A 17,001-nucleotide genomic window follows, 5' to 3' on the forward strand; every position below is an offset into this window, starting at 1 on the left:
AAAAAGAAAAATTATCGGTCATGGAAATTCAATAACAAATTCAATGTCATCAATTAGGGAAGAATCTGGAACCCCCCCTTACACCTATAAATATTAAGACTATTGGCCAATCCTAATATTTGCGGGTTTGGCCGACTTTGGTCTAAAGTGAATGGAGGCCTTGTCACAAACAGGGTGACATGATACAATCTGCTGTCTGCAGGCTACACCAGAGGGAGCGCAGGTGATACTACATACTACATACTTAAACCAAATTTGGACAATATAGCTTTTATTGTTTTGGAAAATCCTAAAGAGAGAAGTATAAAGGATAGCGGCTGTTATATTTGTCCGTTATATAGCAGACAAAAAAAAAAAAAAAAGTACGCCAACATACCGCTGACTGAGTCAAAAAGGACACTCAAATTGCATTTCGCAATGATTGGGTGAAACTGATCTTCTGCATGATTTAAGTTTTGCAAGATTAGAACAAAATGGCTACAATTTTGCAGAACGACACTTGTGTATGGGGCTGTATCTGGCATTGCAACTCGACGAGACTGGCACTTGGCTCCAAAACCCCGCACAAGAGGAAAGAAAAGTGAAGTTCACGTTAGGCCGCGGGCTTTCCAGAGTTGGTCAATGCTTGTGTGTACATGCCTGCGAGCAATGAATTAAGAAATATTGCATTTTTTTGGGACTTCGGCTCCTGTTACCTGAGCTTGCATAGCGTGACTTAATGTAGTTATAGTCAACACATTGTAACAGAAGTGCACTTAAGTGTTAGCATTAACTGCTGCTTAAGGAGGTCAAGAGCTGAATCGCTGCAGAACCCCTTGGACGTCATCCAGAGCCAAACACCCTGCGCTCTTCCCATTTCATCCTCTGCTAGTGATGCAATCACATCGAGCAGCGCTTTTTTTTCCTTAGTCGTGGCATCACATTAATGCATGGTCTCTATAACGCCACGTATTGGTTTGCATTGTGGAACACAAGAGTGCTTATGTAACAAAAAAGAAAACCCTTCCATACAAAGAACCAGACACCAACAGGACATTCCTACTTTAACCCCTTACGGACGCAGACATTTTTCATTTTTGCGATTTTGATTTTTTTTCCTTCCCTTCATGCAAGAGCCAATTGCAATAGTGGAGTGCCAATGGAAAAACATCAGCACTCCGCTATTGCAAAGTGGGAGGGTGTGGATGGACAGCAGAACAGACGCCTCATTGGGAAGGACCCATTTAAATGTCGATGTCAGAGACAGACTTCGGCAGATAAACTGTTTAATTGCATCGATCGGTAATAGCTAGCGTCGATAGAGGCAGCGCTGGCTGCATAACACAGCTAGCTCCTGCCTTATGTAGAGTGAACACAGCTCCTAATGGAGCGTGAAGGGGGAAACCTTAATAAAGGGGTTGTGACAAACCATCCCCGGCTTCTTCAAATCAGACGATCAGTTGATCGCTTGGCGAGATAGTTCCAGGCTACACATTTTCCCTGTAGCAGTCACTACTGGTGAAATGTAGTATTGCATGCATCAAATCAAATTACATGAATGGTTTGAGTCCTCCAAGGCCACTCTTTATGACAAGGATTGCATATTGGCTCATAGTGAAGGAGGATGGTCACAATCCCCTCTATGACACTAAGATGGGCAAATGAAGAGGCTTTGTATATGAGACGCAGCCCGCACATTCATTAATGTAATGTTTCTTACCATTAGTAAACAGGGGCTCTGGAAGTTTACGGAAAAAAGACTTGAGCAGACTGCTTATGACATTCAAATCCCGCCATTTCTAGGGAACAAACAGAAAGCCAAGTTAAAAATACGACATTGCGCTTCTTCCATAAAGTCAAAAATAGGGTTTGAAGCAACATACGTCGTCCTCCAGGTCGATGTCTGTAAATCCTTTGTTGAGCTCTTCTTGCATGCTGGCAATGGCGGCGTTATTCCCGGGAACTCGGTATATCCCAGTATTCTCCAGCCCTCGCTCTTCTACTAACTTACAGCATATATCCACGATCAATGGGACAAACTGAAATAGCAAAAACCGGGTAAGGCTGAGATACTACTGTAGAGGGACACTAAGGGCAGGCGAAACGAGCCTTACTTTATTGGTCTGGGCAGGGGGGCAGTCATCGAGGCGGACGCCAAAGGTACCACCGCTGCTCCGCTTCTTACCCCTCATCATGATATTATTAATGCCGCGCCTCCACGTTCCTTTGTCTTTAGGCGGACTGGTCTCATCTTGGATTTAAAAATAAATAAATACATATAGTAGTAAGCCTCCGTGAACTCAACAACCCTGTAAACTGACCGGCCTGTGAATGAGTCAAGTGATTAACAGAAGTATTCGTGAGTCAGCAGCCTGCAATGTCATGGGAGAGAGGAAGGCTCATCGCTAACTTAGGAGCTGCGGGATTTATTTATTTTACATCGCACACGGTAAATAATACTCATCGGAGACAATGGGAGTCGCCTGGTTACAAAGACACATTCGTAAATACTGAGTAGCGAACTCTGAGTTAATAAAGTGGGAGGGCAGGTGGGAAGTGGGGTGGTCTACTTTAAAGAGGTTGTCAAACACTTTTTAAATTAAACAAACTTTTTTAGACTTTGCTGCTTTTAAAAAATGATGTTTGCAAAAGAAATTGGTTTGTATCGTAATTTTATAACTCAATTTCTTTTTTTTTTTTTCTTCACTCCATGCAGCTGTGGGAATTGCATTTTTTTGGGGTTTCCTTTTTTGGGGTTGCATACCAACTTTTGATTGCTTCTTACATTTTTTGGAGGAGGCAAGATGAAAAAAAAAAGCAATTCTGGTGTTTTTTTTCCTATTCACAGCACTTCCCATATGGATTAAAATTTTATATTTCGAAAGATTGATGTTTTATGAACACAGCAATGCCAAATATTCTTACTTTTAACATTTCTGTATTTCTAGACAGGGAAATGGGGGAGAGGGTGGGAGAGCGTTTTCAAAACTTTTGTGTTTTCACTTTACTTGCTTATATAAATGCAGTCACATTGTGCAGCACTTTATGGTCATCATCATCACTGTCCCCATTGGGGCTCACAATCTACATTCCCTATCAGTATGTCATTGGAGTGTGGGAGGAAACCAGAGAACCCGGAGGAAACCCACGCAAATACGGGGAGAACATAAAAACTCCTTGCAGATTTGGTCATTGGTGGGATTTGAACCCTGGACCCCAGTGCTGCAAGCAACAGTGTTATGAGTATAAATTTGCCTACGGGACTTTAATTTACAATTATTTGATACTGTTTCAAGCTGTCAGAAGCAGATACCAACTGTATAACACAGCCAGCACCTGTCATCTATGGAGTGGGATCCAGAGCTTGCTTTATACTCAAAACAATACAGTAAAGATAAAGAAGTTAATCTAAAAAAAAAAATAATAAAAAAAAAAGCAACAATGTAGAAATAATGGTAAATCTGAACCTTTGTTGAGGAGCTTGCGCTCAGAATCCTGCTTCGGGGAGTGCGGACTCTGCAGCCTGGAATCTGCTTTAGTACTGAGGATATTTGGTATACTGAGGGGTGGTCGGCCAGCTTTGGGGGACGGTTCGGTTTTGTTGTTGGAGGATCTGAAAGAAATAAAAAGGAAGAAAAAAATTACTTTTCTCATTAAAAAAAAAAAAGAGAGACAACATTGCGTTATAAATAAAGAAAAAAAGAAAAACTTCAAAATCACTTACTTCATAGCTGCATTGTAGTCTTTGCGCTTCCGCTGCTCTTCTATGAGGTCCCTGCTTGCCTGGTTTGTTTCCTAAATGGAGAGGGGTAAAAAAAAAAAAAAAGGTTGTACTTTATATATAAGGACTAAAATCATAGAACAAAATTGAATTTCCCAGGAGACTTGCACACATCGGGGGTAAAATGAGGTACAAAAATGTACTACTGGTTGAGTGAAGCTCCACAGATAAGATTGGTTTATACGTCAGGAACCATTACCACCACCAAATGTAGGGTTCTGACATGACGTGCCCAGGATCCATACGTGACTTAACATGTAGGTTATACTTGAATGGGACTTCAAAGTTAGAAAAGTTTGGGCTTCATGATTATACATAGGAGCAAGGTTTTGTGGGACGCCTGATGAGCTCTTGTAACGTCCTTTCTTAACCCAACACATACAGGTCTTTAAGCAAGCCATACCTCATCGTTCTGGTTGCCATTTTCTCGAATGACATTGATCCATGCCAACATTTCATCCCTGTCTTTAGCTTGGAAGAGATACTCCTGGTTGGAGGTTGTAATCCGAAACACGTTCTTCCTCTTGGTTTCGCTGTAGGATATATCGGCTAAACAGCCGGTAATATTTATCGGCTGCTCTTCTTCAGACTGAGCGGATAAGTGTCCAATCTGATCCTTCTTGTCCTTGTGTAGATATAGGGAACTGTTGCGCAAGACAACATATACTTGTTTCCAAGGCCTCATACTGCCACCAACTCTCTGGTAATAAACATGGTATAAAAGCCATATTACTTAATATCATATATTGGATTAACTCTAAATGAAGTAAGAGCTCGTCGAGATGATCAAATCGATTTCAATCAAATTTACATTGAATTTTTTTAGGGAATTCTCAGAGTACCCTTAATGCCTGGCAACTACCACATTGCATGGTTTAGCATAGCCAATCAGAAAGGTCTATCAAAGACTATATAAAAGCTATGGCAGGAAATGCAGCAGCCATTTTCTGGTAAATCTGGATAGTGAGAGGACGTCACAGATCACTGTTTAGCCATAGAGATAGGGAGAGAGAGTCATAAAACACTGAAGAAGCAATACAGATAGTGTGTGAGTACAGGGAAAACTACAGATTTAATTGAAAAGGAGAGAGATAGGAGAGTCACTGTCTGAAGTCAGGAGAGGCACTGTCCATGAAAGAGGGAAACATAACTGGCAGCTGCCGCTTGCTTTATCAGTGGTGTTAAAACGAACAACCACATCTTTTCAGGACAATTGGAGGCTCTGGAGTACTTTCGATTTGTTGCGAATCCAATTTAGTGGTAGAATTTGAACGGACGAATTTGAATTTCATAAGATTCGCTCTTCTAGCTTGGCACTAGAGAACCTACAATATAAAGCCAGGGAGAAGGTCTCATGGTGACCGTTCTGATCGGCAGAAGGTGCATGTTTGACCCTTTTATTCTGCTCTCTGATATTTCTATGCCCTCGACCCAAAGCGAGAGATGGTCTATTGTGATAAACCTACCCCTACTCAGGCTGAACGCTCATCCTTGCTTACCTTTCCTTTATCGGTGATCAGTTGCCGGAAGTATAAATAGCCTTCCTTGTTCGAGTCAATGAAGACATCAGAGGAAGAATCCTTTCTGGACTCAGAGTCCTCGGAAGACTGCAAGCTCTGTGGGCCCTGAAAGAAAAAACATATATAGTACAACCCAACCCATCAGAGTTATGGCCCCTTTATACAAGCCGATCACATACAATACATGTTTTCTCTGCTGATAACATGAATTTTAAGCTCATTTTTTGGGTGATTGCTGGCCCATTTCCTACCAACGCCCTCTCCTTGATTATTGGCTCACCTAAATGGGTGGCCGGAAGTGCTCACTTGAGGAGCTGCTCCGTCTTCTGGTAGTGGCCGAGGCTTGGTACTACACGTCTCCTACTCAAATCAATAAGAGGCGGATGTGCAGTACCCTGCGGTGGCCACTACAAGAAGACAGCCAGCAAATGAGTACTTCCGGCCACAAATAACAGCTGTTCGGTGGGGGTGCCGAGTGTCGGACCCCGACTGATCAGACATTGATGACCTATCCTTAGGATAGGCCATCAATGTAAAAGTAGTGGACAACCTCTTTAATTACTGACTGGCCATTGTGTGCATGCTTTACTGTGAATATTCACGTTTTGGCAATTTTTGGTGCAATGTCCAGAATACGAATTGTTAAATACAGGTTATGCTGTACTGACTGCAGTCTTGGATGAATTTGATTGGCGTTCTGGCCATATCCCATTACTAAGGACTTTTTCTTTTTAATAGAAAAATCAATAGCTTCCATAATGCAGCAATTCTCCTGTCCATGCCTTCCTATGAAGCACGGCGTGTGGTGTCAGCAAAAAATGGGGATAATTTAATGGAATGATCAGATAAATGTACAGCGCGTGTATTAACATGCCTTTATAGAATTTGAGGTATATAGCTTTTCTGTTCTTGTATAATGTAAGTCATATACAACAATCTCAATTCTGTAGAAATACTTAATACTACACAGGTTATGACTGTCCCAACGGGTACACCTTGTCGTGGTGGGTACACCTTGTCGCTTTGGGTACACCTTGTCGCTGTGAGATGGCTTTTATCCTTTTGGATCAATATATCTTTAAGTAAACTATCCTATTCACATGTACTATTACTATTTAATTGCTGTAGGGTACATGCTCATTTTGTTGTTTTTTGGGGCTTTTGTATGAATGGAATACTGTGCAAATAACAGAACCTATAAAAAATACCAGGATCTCCATAATTATAATTCTAAGTTAAAGGAGTAAAGACTTCTCACTATCACTATCTTTACAAGATCAGTCTAAACCCATTACACAATGGCCGCCAGAACACATCAGGAGGGCAGACTCGTTCCTCGCAGCACACCGGGAACAGTGATAAATACACAAATCATTTGCATACAGCAAGTCGAGCAGAACAAACCTTTATGGGTTTCAAGCTGGATACATGCTTCAGAGCGCTGCTGCCGCATAAAAAAAAAGAAAAAGAAATTGGGAAGAAAATGATCAGATGATTTGTTACATGATGAAATCTGTCCAAGGAATGAAGTAAGGTTTACCGCAACTTACGCTTTTGCCTCCTTATATTCATCCAGTCCTTCATCGCAGGATTTGGACCTTTCAGTTTTTGAAGTGGAATGGACTTCGAGAGCGCTGGGCCTGGTGGGCTCTAATGAGATAATACAATTAGGTTGCGGGTTAGCAGACCAGTTATATAATATGCGGAATAGATGTAGCCGAGTACAATTAGTAAGATGCATAAAAATAAATCTAAGTAACGAAGAATACCAAGTCCTAAGAGTGGAAAACATTCATCCTGTTTGATCGCCCCGACCTCACGCACCGTGGGTTCCATCCCCCCCGACCTCACGCACCGTGGGTTCCACCCCCCCCGACCTCACGCACCGTGGGTTCCATCCCCCCGACCTGACGCACCGTGGGTTCCACCCCCCCCGACCTCACGCACCGTGGGTTCCACCCCCCCCCCGACCTCACGCACCGTGGATTCCACCCCCCCCCGACCTTACGCACCGTGGATTCCACCCCCCCAATCTCACGCACCGTGGGTTCCACCCCCCCCCCCGATCTCACGCACCGTGGGTTCCACCCCCCCCCCGATCTCACGCACCGTGGGTTCCATCCCCCCCCCGATCTCACGCACCGTGGGTTCCACCCCCCCCCTGACCTCACGCACCGTGGGTTCCACCCCCCCCCCCCGACCTCACGCACCGTGGGTTCCACCCCCCCCCCCCCGACCTCACGCACCGTGGGTTCCACCCCCCCCTCCGACCTCACGCACCGTGGGTTCCACCCCCCCCCGACCTCACGCACCGTCGGTCCCACCCCCCCCCCCGACCTCACGCACCGCGGGTTCCACCCCCCGACCTCACGCACCGTGGGTTCCACCCCCCCCCCCCGACCTCACGCACAGTGGATTACATCCCCTGACCTCACGCACAGTGGATTTTCTCTCTCTGCTGAGCTGAATAACCCCACCCACACCACTGATTTGCAGCTTTCTGCCTATGCACAGTGTACACAGACAGCAATCAGTGGTGGGGGCGGGGTTATACAGAGTTCATGAATATGGAGGTATACATGACAGCAGGTTTACTAGTCCTCTAGTGATAATCTCCTGCTGATTTTAGCAAAACTACAGCAAAACAGCCCAGTAAGTAACATCTCTCTGGAATCAGGGCTTTTAGTCCCTACATTAAGCTGCTCTCTGATTAGGTGGCAAAAACCTGGTGACAGATTCCCTTTAAAGTCATTATTAAAACTGCAAGGCATCCCCCGCCTCCCTAAGATTTCAAAGCTGTGTTCACACTCAGCGGCCATGCTGCAGTGGAAAACCACAGCAGTCCTATGATGCTATAGTATTTTCACTGCTCCCATGCACATGGTGGGGGGCATTTATTTCCCTACAAAATTAAGTGACCTTCTGCGGAATGTGTGAAAAGACAGGGCTGATGGGTTTTCAGCAGCTTCTGAATGAAGCCTAAAAAAGGGACATTTTAATATAACCACTTACAAGGTTGTAAAAGAAGTTAAAATTATATATATATATAGGGAAGCATTGGCAAGGGAGCTGCGTAGGAGAAATTTATATATATACAGTACAGACCAAAAGTTTGGACACACCTTCTCATTTAAAGATTTTTCTGTATTTTCATGACTATGAAAATTGTACATTCACACTGAAGGCATCAAAACTATGAATTAACACATGTGGAATTATATACTTAGCAAAAAAGAGTGAAACAACTGAAAATATGTCTTATATTCTAGGTTCTTCAAAGTAGCCACCTTTTGCTTTGATGACTGCTTTGCACACTCTTGGCATTCTCTTGATGATTTTCAAGAGGTAGTCACCAGAAATGGTTTTCACTTCACAGGTGTGCCCTGTCAGGTTTAATAAGTGGGATTTCTTGCCTTATAAATGGGGTTGGGACCATCAGTTGTGTTGTGCAGAAGTCTGGTGGATACACAGCTGATAGTCCTACTGAATAGACTGTTAGAATTTGTATTATGGCAAGAAAAAAGCAGCTAAGTAAAGAAAAACGAGTGGCCATCATTACTTTAAGAAATGAAGGTCAGTCCGTCTAAAAAATTGGGCAAACTTTGAAAGTGTCCCCAAGTGCAGTTGCAAAAACCATCAAGCGCTACAAAGAAACTGGCTCACATGAGGACCGCCCCAGGAAAGGAAGACCAAGAGTCACCTCTGCTTCTGAGGATAAGTTTATCCGAGTCACCAGCCTCAGAAATCGCAGGTTAACAGCAGCTCAGATTAGAGACCAGGTCAATGCCACACAGAGTTCTAGCAGCAGACACATCTCTTCAACAACTGTTAACAGGAGACTTTGTGCAGCAGGCCTTCATGGTAAAATAGCTGCTAGGAAACCACTGCTAAGGACAGGCAACAAGCAGAAGAGACTTGTTTGGGCTAAAAAACACAAGGAATGGACATTACACCAGTGGAAATCTGTGCTTTGGTCTGATAAGTCCAAATTTGAGAACTTTGGTTCCAACCACCGTGTCTTTGTGCAACGCAGAAAAGGTGAACGGATGGACTCTACATGCCTGGTTCCCACCGTGAAGCATGGAGGAGGAGGTGTGATGGTGTGGGGGTGCTTTGCTGGTGACACTGTTGGGGATTTATTCAAAATTGAAGGCATACTGAACCAGCATGGCTAAAACAGCATCTTGCAGCGGCATGCTATTCCATCCGGTTTGCGTTTAGTTGGACCATCATTTATCTTTCAACAGGACAATGACCCCAAACACACCTCCAGGCTGTGTAAGGGCTATTTGACCAAGATGGTTAGTGATGGGGTGCTACGTCAGATGACCTGGCCTCCACAGTCACCAGACCTGAACCCAATCGAGATGGTTTGGGGTGAGCTGGACCGCAGAGTGAAGGCAAAAGGGCCAACAAGTGCTAAGCATCTCTGGGAACTCCTTCAAGATTGTTGGAAGACCATTTCCGGTGACTACCTCTTGAAGCTCATCAAGAGAATGCCAAGAGTGTGCAAAGCAGTCATCAAAGCAAAAGGTGGCTACTTTGAAGAACCTAGAATATAAGACATATTTTCAGTTGTTTCACAGTTTTTTGTTAAGTATATAATTCCACATGTGTTAATTCATAGTTTTGATGCCTTCAGTGTGAATGTACAATTTTCATAGTCAATAATGCTCCAATGCTTCCCTGGAACCCCACCGGTCTCTGTTTATGTGCTGTCGACACATTATCACTGGAGCCGCATTAACAGAGACCAGCAGGGGACCAAAGACATATAGGCACAGGGGCATTAAGGAGTAATTTTTTTAGTTTTGTATTTTACATTATTATTTTTTTTAACCCTTTAACTTTAGGGATGGGGATTTAGACTTCATTTGATAATTCTAAGCTGGGACCAATCATAATTTAAAAAAACAAAAAATACAAACACAGAACTAAGGTTAAGAGGGTATTCTCATCTCTGAGATCCTATCCCAATATGTAGTAGGTGTAAAAATAATATTAGCAAATACCTTGAATTAGAAATGTATTATAGTTTTTCTGATTCGCTGTCTCTTTCCCCATGTGCAGGGATTGCAGGACCTTAGGTATCCATGGTTACGACCACTGATATAGTGACAGTTAGGTATCCATGGTTACGACCACTAGCAACTAAGGTCCTACACATGGGGAAAGACCTAGCAAATCAGAAAAACTATACTACATATGCAATTGGAGGTATTTGCTAATATTATTATTATTACACCTACTACATATTGGGATGGGATCTTGGAGATGGGAATACCCCTTTGAGCAACCCAATAAAAGAACAAGAGGGATAAAAAAAAAAAATCAATTGCTTCGCCTACTAGGGAAACGATGCAACCATCATTGCTTTATCCAAATTAAGCCCAGGCGTGTATACACTGGCTTTAGTAATTTATTAACCGTATGCAAACAGTAAAAGCAAATTCAATTCTTGAGAAATTATATCCCGTGTTGACTCATTCTACCTTCGCCACTTGGCACGGGCCGGCAGAAATATATTTATTGCACGTATAAAGCAGCTGTGCAGAGAAGTTACTGCGGGTTGCACAATGCTTTTAAATCATCAATACCGGATTCATTCCTCACTTGTCACTCGAGGGGAGGAGGGCGGGAGAAGCTGCCGGGGACCAACCCCTTGGACTAGACACTAGTCCGCTATAGTCCCAGGCCGGCTTTCAAGCAGCCTTTGAGAATAAAACAAAGGGCTGAAGTTACATAGCGACTGATAATGCTGCCTGTTGTTCAGGCAGCAAGAATCAGCTGACAGGTTCACTAATATTTCTAAAAAAAAAGAGTTTTTTTTTTTTTTGCTTTGAGTTTTTACCACTAGGTGGCAACGTATTTACAGAGTTGTCCATTTGGTATTACCGCCAATGATCTGCTACTTGGGCGAAATATTTTTGATTTTAAATCAGTGCCATGTAGCTTCACTGCAGTAACACTGACTCGTATACTCCAAGAACTAGGCAGCCATTGCTACACTTAAAGGGATTCATTCAGCAGAATTTTACCCACCAACACCTTTACATGGCCAGTCCGTTCCTCTGTTACTGGGAATTCAGCGTTTGAATTGATATGCAAATTAGGCTTTAGTGCTATGGTAGATCTGAAGCCTCTATCACTCCAGCTCTATTCCCCACCTCCTGTGGGGAATTCTGTGTGACTTCAGACAAAGGAGCAATCAGTCAAGCAAGAGGATACGACACTCTGAGAATAGAGCTGGAGTGACAGAAGCTTCAGATCTACCATAGCTCTTCAGCCTCATTTGCATATCAATTCAATCGCTGATTTCTCAGTAATGGAGGAGAAGACCATATAAAATAGTTTAGAGGGTGTAATCCTGATCACAGATTCCCTTTAAAATCAAACAACTAAAAGATCAGTGAAAAATTACCGTTATCATGAGAATGGAGACGACGTAATGAAGGCTCAGAAGACGTGGGGCTGGGAGGAACAGTAGTGATGGTGGGAAGCGGCTGCTGCACAGATGTGGAGATCACAGCAGAGGCAGGAATGTTTGCTATCTCCTGGTCTAAACTGGGACTGGTCGGCTCATCTGCAAGGGGGAGAAAGGAAAACATTCCACAGAATTACTATTAACATATCAAACAGCTTTCAGCATAACTTGTGAAATATTAGGCATATACAAAATACAATAAAAATGAGAAAAAAAAAATATTGCAAAAACAAGTATAAAAGGCAAAAAGCGAATAAAAGTAATAATCAGCAACTTCATATTGTGGCTCTCCAGCTGCTGAAAAACCTCCAAGTACACCCACACAGAAAATCCTCAAGTGTTCAATTGCACAATGTCTCCAACACATCCCCAAAAATGTATTTATTTTTTTACAGGGGGGGAAATTTTTATTATATATATATATATATATATATATATATATATATATATATATATATATATATATATATATATATATATATATATATATATATATATATATTTTAGCATTTAAAATCTGGGAACAGATACTGGGTACAGTCAGAGCACCCAAATACTTCCAAGTCCCTGAAAAGCCTATATATTTGTCATGGCTGCCTTCTACAAAAGCAGCACCAGAAAATTAATTGAGTTTTTTTTACCATTTTCATCTCTCTACCTATATAAAATGAGATCAGAAATCATGCAGACTTCACATTTCCCACTAGGCCTAATACTAGACGGATGCTTCCATTTCTGTACAAATGACTTTTCAGCAGTCTCACTATCATCACAGACAGGCACATAATGAAAGACAACGCCTCTATATAAATTCAGGATCCAATATTCACAACAGGTGATGTCACAGCTCACCTATTCCCCCTTCCCTTCACAATGTTTGTGAGGTTAGAGCATGCTCAGATAATTCCTCCAAACAAATAGGGTGAGTCAGTCCTATGGCTTCATGAGAAGGGCGTCTAATAGGCCTTGTAGTCACTGAAGGTTGCAAGTTTTTAAAATATATATATTTTTATTACTATTAAAAATGTAATTAAAACTTATTTTTACAAATGACTTTTTCTGAGGACATATCCCCTTTGATGGGGTTGAGCTGCAATACCAGAAACAACCTACAGTGTGGAGGGCGTTCTGGAAGGAAGCAGCTAGGCTTTTCTCATCCTTCACAATTTCTCTAAACAGGTCACCATATCTACAAGATACAGGTCACAGTGATGTTTTATATCTATTACTTGAAACAGCCCCTTCTCGATCACCAAGTATGCCCCAAGTAAAAATACTCCCCTCTGCAGACGCGATCCCTGCAGCCAATCAGACAGTGAAGTGGCCGCAGGGATCACTTGACATGTCACGCAAGCCCCAGGAGAGCCAGTAGCAACACCGTTGGAATGGGGCAGGCACCGGAGGTGAGTTTGGGGGTTTATTTTTCTTAGGTGTAAAAATGATTGAGAAGGGGTTGTCCGAGTAGTGGACAACCCTTTTAAGACCCCAATGTTGATCAAACCCACAGATATCAGTGGGCTTAGCCAACATGTATGGGGGCCTTCTTGGTCTTTCCCAACAGATGACGTTGTGAAGATAACGAATCAGCATATTCGATTTAGGAGTCCAGATCCTTTCATTCTCAAGAAGATAAGCCACCAGAGATGTCTGGCAGAGGCGGTCTCAGAGAACAAAAGCGATGTGAGCACTCTGGGCATGAAGGAGTTGGGAGAGATGGTGGCCGACCGAACCATCAAATGGACGTCAGCTATCTCGTGTGTATGGGGGCCCTTAGCGTGCAATATTTTATGAAAATGGAATGTAAGTGGCTGTTGGGGCTGACAGGGGCACTTGACCATCTCAGATTCCTTAATTCACCTTTAAATGGGTCATCCGGTTTAAGACAACTTTTGTTTTGCATTATTCAAACACCCAGATGACCCCTTCCATAATAAGCAGAGAATACCGAAGAGAAGATGGTAACTGGTGGTAATGAGGAGGGCAAACTATGGGTGATCAAGAATGGGGCATAGGTCTTCTGTATAAGACCCAGATGCTCCAGATTGAGAGCTGGCCAACACTGCAATGGGGGATCCCTTTCCGCTCTATTGATTAAAGGGATTGTCTATGTAAGAAACCCCTTTAAATGCTACTCAATGGCCATCTTTCTAGGCACCCAATGATTTTGAACAACCTCTACACAACCCAAATCAAACTTGTAATAACCTTATGACCCAAGAACAACTTTGAATTATCCTACAATAAAAAGCTAAAAGCCCAGAGACAAGTGCTGGGTAACATACCACTGCCATCTTCTATTAATACTTCATAGAAGTCCTGACAGTCCAAGCAAGTCCAGCAAACGCCGGTCTCGACAGCCAGAAGTGCCATGGTGTCACCAAAGAGTTATCCTTCGCCAAACAGAGATATCCATAAAGTAAAGAGCCATGGATCCGTTTCACATAAAGCGCTGTCAGCGCACCAATGTAAAAGTACAAAAAGAGGTAATAAAGAGAATGAAGAGATCGATGCTAGCTTCCCAGCCCATCCGAGGTGATTTCATCTTGATGTGCGAGGCTCCGCAACCAGTCCCGGGAATATTAACAAGCACACTTTTGTTCTGGCTTCTGCTAGAGATGCATTGTGCTTTTTTTTTTTCCCCCTTTCCCTTAACAAATCACAAGTCGCTCTGTAAAAAGCAGCGATATAATGGTGCACTACACAAAGCCGGCACTGCAGACTGCAGCACAAGTTGGTACAAGAGGAATGAATGTATCACATGTATTTCCAAAAAGTTTCCACCGATATATCATTGAGCGTAAACCCACACTGTTGCTTAAGTTCATGAATTAATTGCTGGGAACCGGTTTGGCGAGTTTAGAAAAGACCGTACTGTATGCACAAATGTGACACTTATCCAGTGAATGATCAATGTTCTGAGGAGGAAGATATTCGTTTCATCCTGCAATCTTCATTCCTTCATTCATTTTCATAACAGTTTGCATCCTGAACTAAATGTCAGGTTTTTTTCTTGTGGGAGTGTCTCTCCCAGTAATATAGGCTGAATGTGAGGTCTGGATGTTACCCAGGTGCAGCTATCTTCATCAGCTCAAATTCGATACTGCACTTGATGTGCTTTCCTCCCTTTATATAGATTATTTTCTCTGCCCTCCATGAGACTGTAGATACTTTCCCCTCCATTTCCACGGTAAAGAAATCTATGTTTAACCCCTCCCTGCTGTGAGCTCTAAACACCCCCACACCAATAAAAAAAAATAATACAAAAGAATCTGTTAATTTTTGGAAGGGCCTTTTAACAAAAACGTACAACAAAGATTTTTCTCAAAGGAGTTGATGGCCGCTACTAATACACGTTAGCTGCTGCAAAACTAAAACTCCTATCTTTTAGCACTCTAAAAAAAAAAACAGCTTGAAGTGCCCACAAAATCCTAACATTGCTCTAAGCTGCGCTGACAACAGCTGCAGAAAAGCAAGTTCTTACTACCCTCATCCCTGACCAGATAAAACTGCTTTGGTGCACAAAGCCAGTCCAATATGTTCAGGAATTATCAAAATGTTCATGCTCTTGTTAACCATGCTTTTTGATAAAAAGAAGGAACTTAATCGGCATTCTGCCATCACTATAGGTGCTGGAACTTTCTTCTCACTTCCTAGCGTAGATGGCTTCTGACATTACAAAAAGATCTAAAAATCCGCCTCTTTGGTTTGCGTGTGTGCTGTTGGGCAGGAGAGGAGGTGCAGCAAGATGAAGACACACCCTCTCGTTGTCAACATACAATAACAAATGTAAAAAAATAATATAAAACATTAAAAAAAGCATTAACAAAAAAAAATATACAATAATATGGAGGGCACATCCACACAAACATGAGCTGTAAACTATATAGATAAGTAGTAATACATAGTAAACAAATCTACACTGACAGGTATTATATAGAAGGGTAGTATGATCTAAAACCAAGCAAAAAGCAGGCAGTGTAAAAACGCCCAAAATTTATACCGAACAGTCAGTAGGCATAGAAAAGAGGACGCAAACGTAAATACAAACCATGAGCTGCAAAACAACCCCAAAGTGAGCAACAAATGATGTGGATAAGTATCAATACACATCAATAAATATGGAATTAATGGGAAGGTTTCGCATGTAGCTTCCTCACGGGATCCTCCATGGGTAAGTTATATGCGGGGTGGGGCCCTTACTCTGTATGGAGAACTATGCGGGGGGGGGCCCTTACTCTGTATGGAGAACTATGCGGGGGGGGGGGCCCTTACACTGTATGGAGGACTATGCGGGGGGGCCCTTACTCTGTACGGAGAACTATGCGGGGGGGGGGGGCCTTACTCTGAATGGAGAACTATGCGGAGGGGGGCCCTTACTCTGTATGGAGAACTATGCGGGGGGGGGGGCCCTTACTCTGTATGGAGAACTATGCGGGGGGGGGCCCTTACTCTGTATGGAGGACTATGCGGGGGGGGGGGCCCTTACTCTGTATGGAGAACTATGCGGGGGGGGGCCCTTACTCTGTATGGAGAACTATGCGGGGGGGGGGCCCTTACTCTGTATGGAGAACTATGCGGGGGGGGGCCCTTACTCTGTATGGAGAACTATGCGGGGGGGTGGGCCCTTACTCTGTATGGAGAACTATGCGGGGGGGTGGGCCCTTACTCTGTATGGAGGACTATGCGGGGGCGGCCCTTACTCTGTATGGAGAACTATGCGGGGGGGCCCTTACTCTGTATGGAGAACTATGCGGGGGGGGGGGGCCTTACTCTGTATGGAGAACTATGCGGGGGGGGGGCCCTTACTCTGTATGGAGAACTATGCGGGGGGGGGCCCTTACTCTGTATGGAGAACTATGCGGGGGGGTGGGCCCTTACTCTGTATGGAGGACTATGCGGGGGCGGCCCTTACTCTGTATGGAGAACTATGCGGGGGGGCCCTTACTCTGTATGGAGAACTATGCGGGGGGGGGGGGCCTTACTCTGTATGGAGAACTATGCGGGGGGGGGCCCTTACTCTGTATGGAGAACTATGCGGGGGGGGGCCCTTACTCTGTATGGAGAACTATGCGGGGGGGGGCCCTTACTCTGTATGGAGAACTATGCGGGGGGGTGGGCCCTTACTCTGTATGAAGGACTATGCGGGGGGGGGGCCCTTACTCTGTATGGAGAACTATGCGGGGGGGCCCTTACTCTGTATGGAGAACTATGCGGGGGGGCCCTTACTCTGTATGGTG

The 17,001-nt window shown here is 43.5% G+C and overlaps 1 protein-coding gene across 7 annotated transcripts in view; it reads right to left on the reverse strand.

Annotated features, from left to right (window-relative positions):
* Positions 1 to 17,001, reverse strand: part of ARHGAP21 (Rho GTPase activating protein 21) — a 172,308-nt gene that overhangs the window by 12,298 nt on the left and 143,009 nt on the right. For 5 of the 7 annotated variants that reach the window (XM_073677523.1, XM_073677524.1, XM_073677520.1 and 2 more), the window contains 10 exons: positions 11,702 to 11,863; positions 6,831 to 6,930; positions 6,685 to 6,724; positions 5,260 to 5,385; positions 4,164 to 4,460; positions 3,704 to 3,774; positions 3,447 to 3,592; positions 2,094 to 2,230; positions 1,863 to 2,018; positions 1,700 to 1,778 (listed from right to left, as the gene is read on the reverse strand). In XM_073677523.1, coding sequence (XP_073533624.1) covers positions 1,700 to 1,778; positions 1,863 to 2,018; positions 2,094 to 2,230; positions 3,447 to 3,592; positions 3,704 to 3,774; positions 4,164 to 4,460; positions 5,260 to 5,385; positions 6,685 to 6,724; positions 6,831 to 6,930; positions 11,702 to 11,863 — 1,314 coding nt within the window. The remainder of the gene's footprint in view (positions 1 to 1,699; positions 1,779 to 1,862; positions 2,019 to 2,093; positions 2,231 to 3,446; positions 3,593 to 3,703; positions 3,775 to 4,163; positions 4,461 to 5,259; positions 5,386 to 6,684; positions 6,725 to 6,830; positions 6,931 to 11,701; positions 11,864 to 17,001) is intronic. The other 2 variants (XM_073677522.1, XM_073677519.1) reach the window with 1 other exon arrangement.

Source organism: Phyllobates terribilis, unplaced genomic scaffold (assembly GCF_046119375.1).
Source record: "Phyllobates terribilis strain yellow unplaced genomic scaffold, ASM4611937v1 Scaffold_4__5_contigs__length_816908805, whole genome shotgun sequence".
Lineage (NCBI taxonomy): Eukaryota > Metazoa > Chordata > Amphibia > Anura > Dendrobatidae > Phyllobates > Phyllobates terribilis.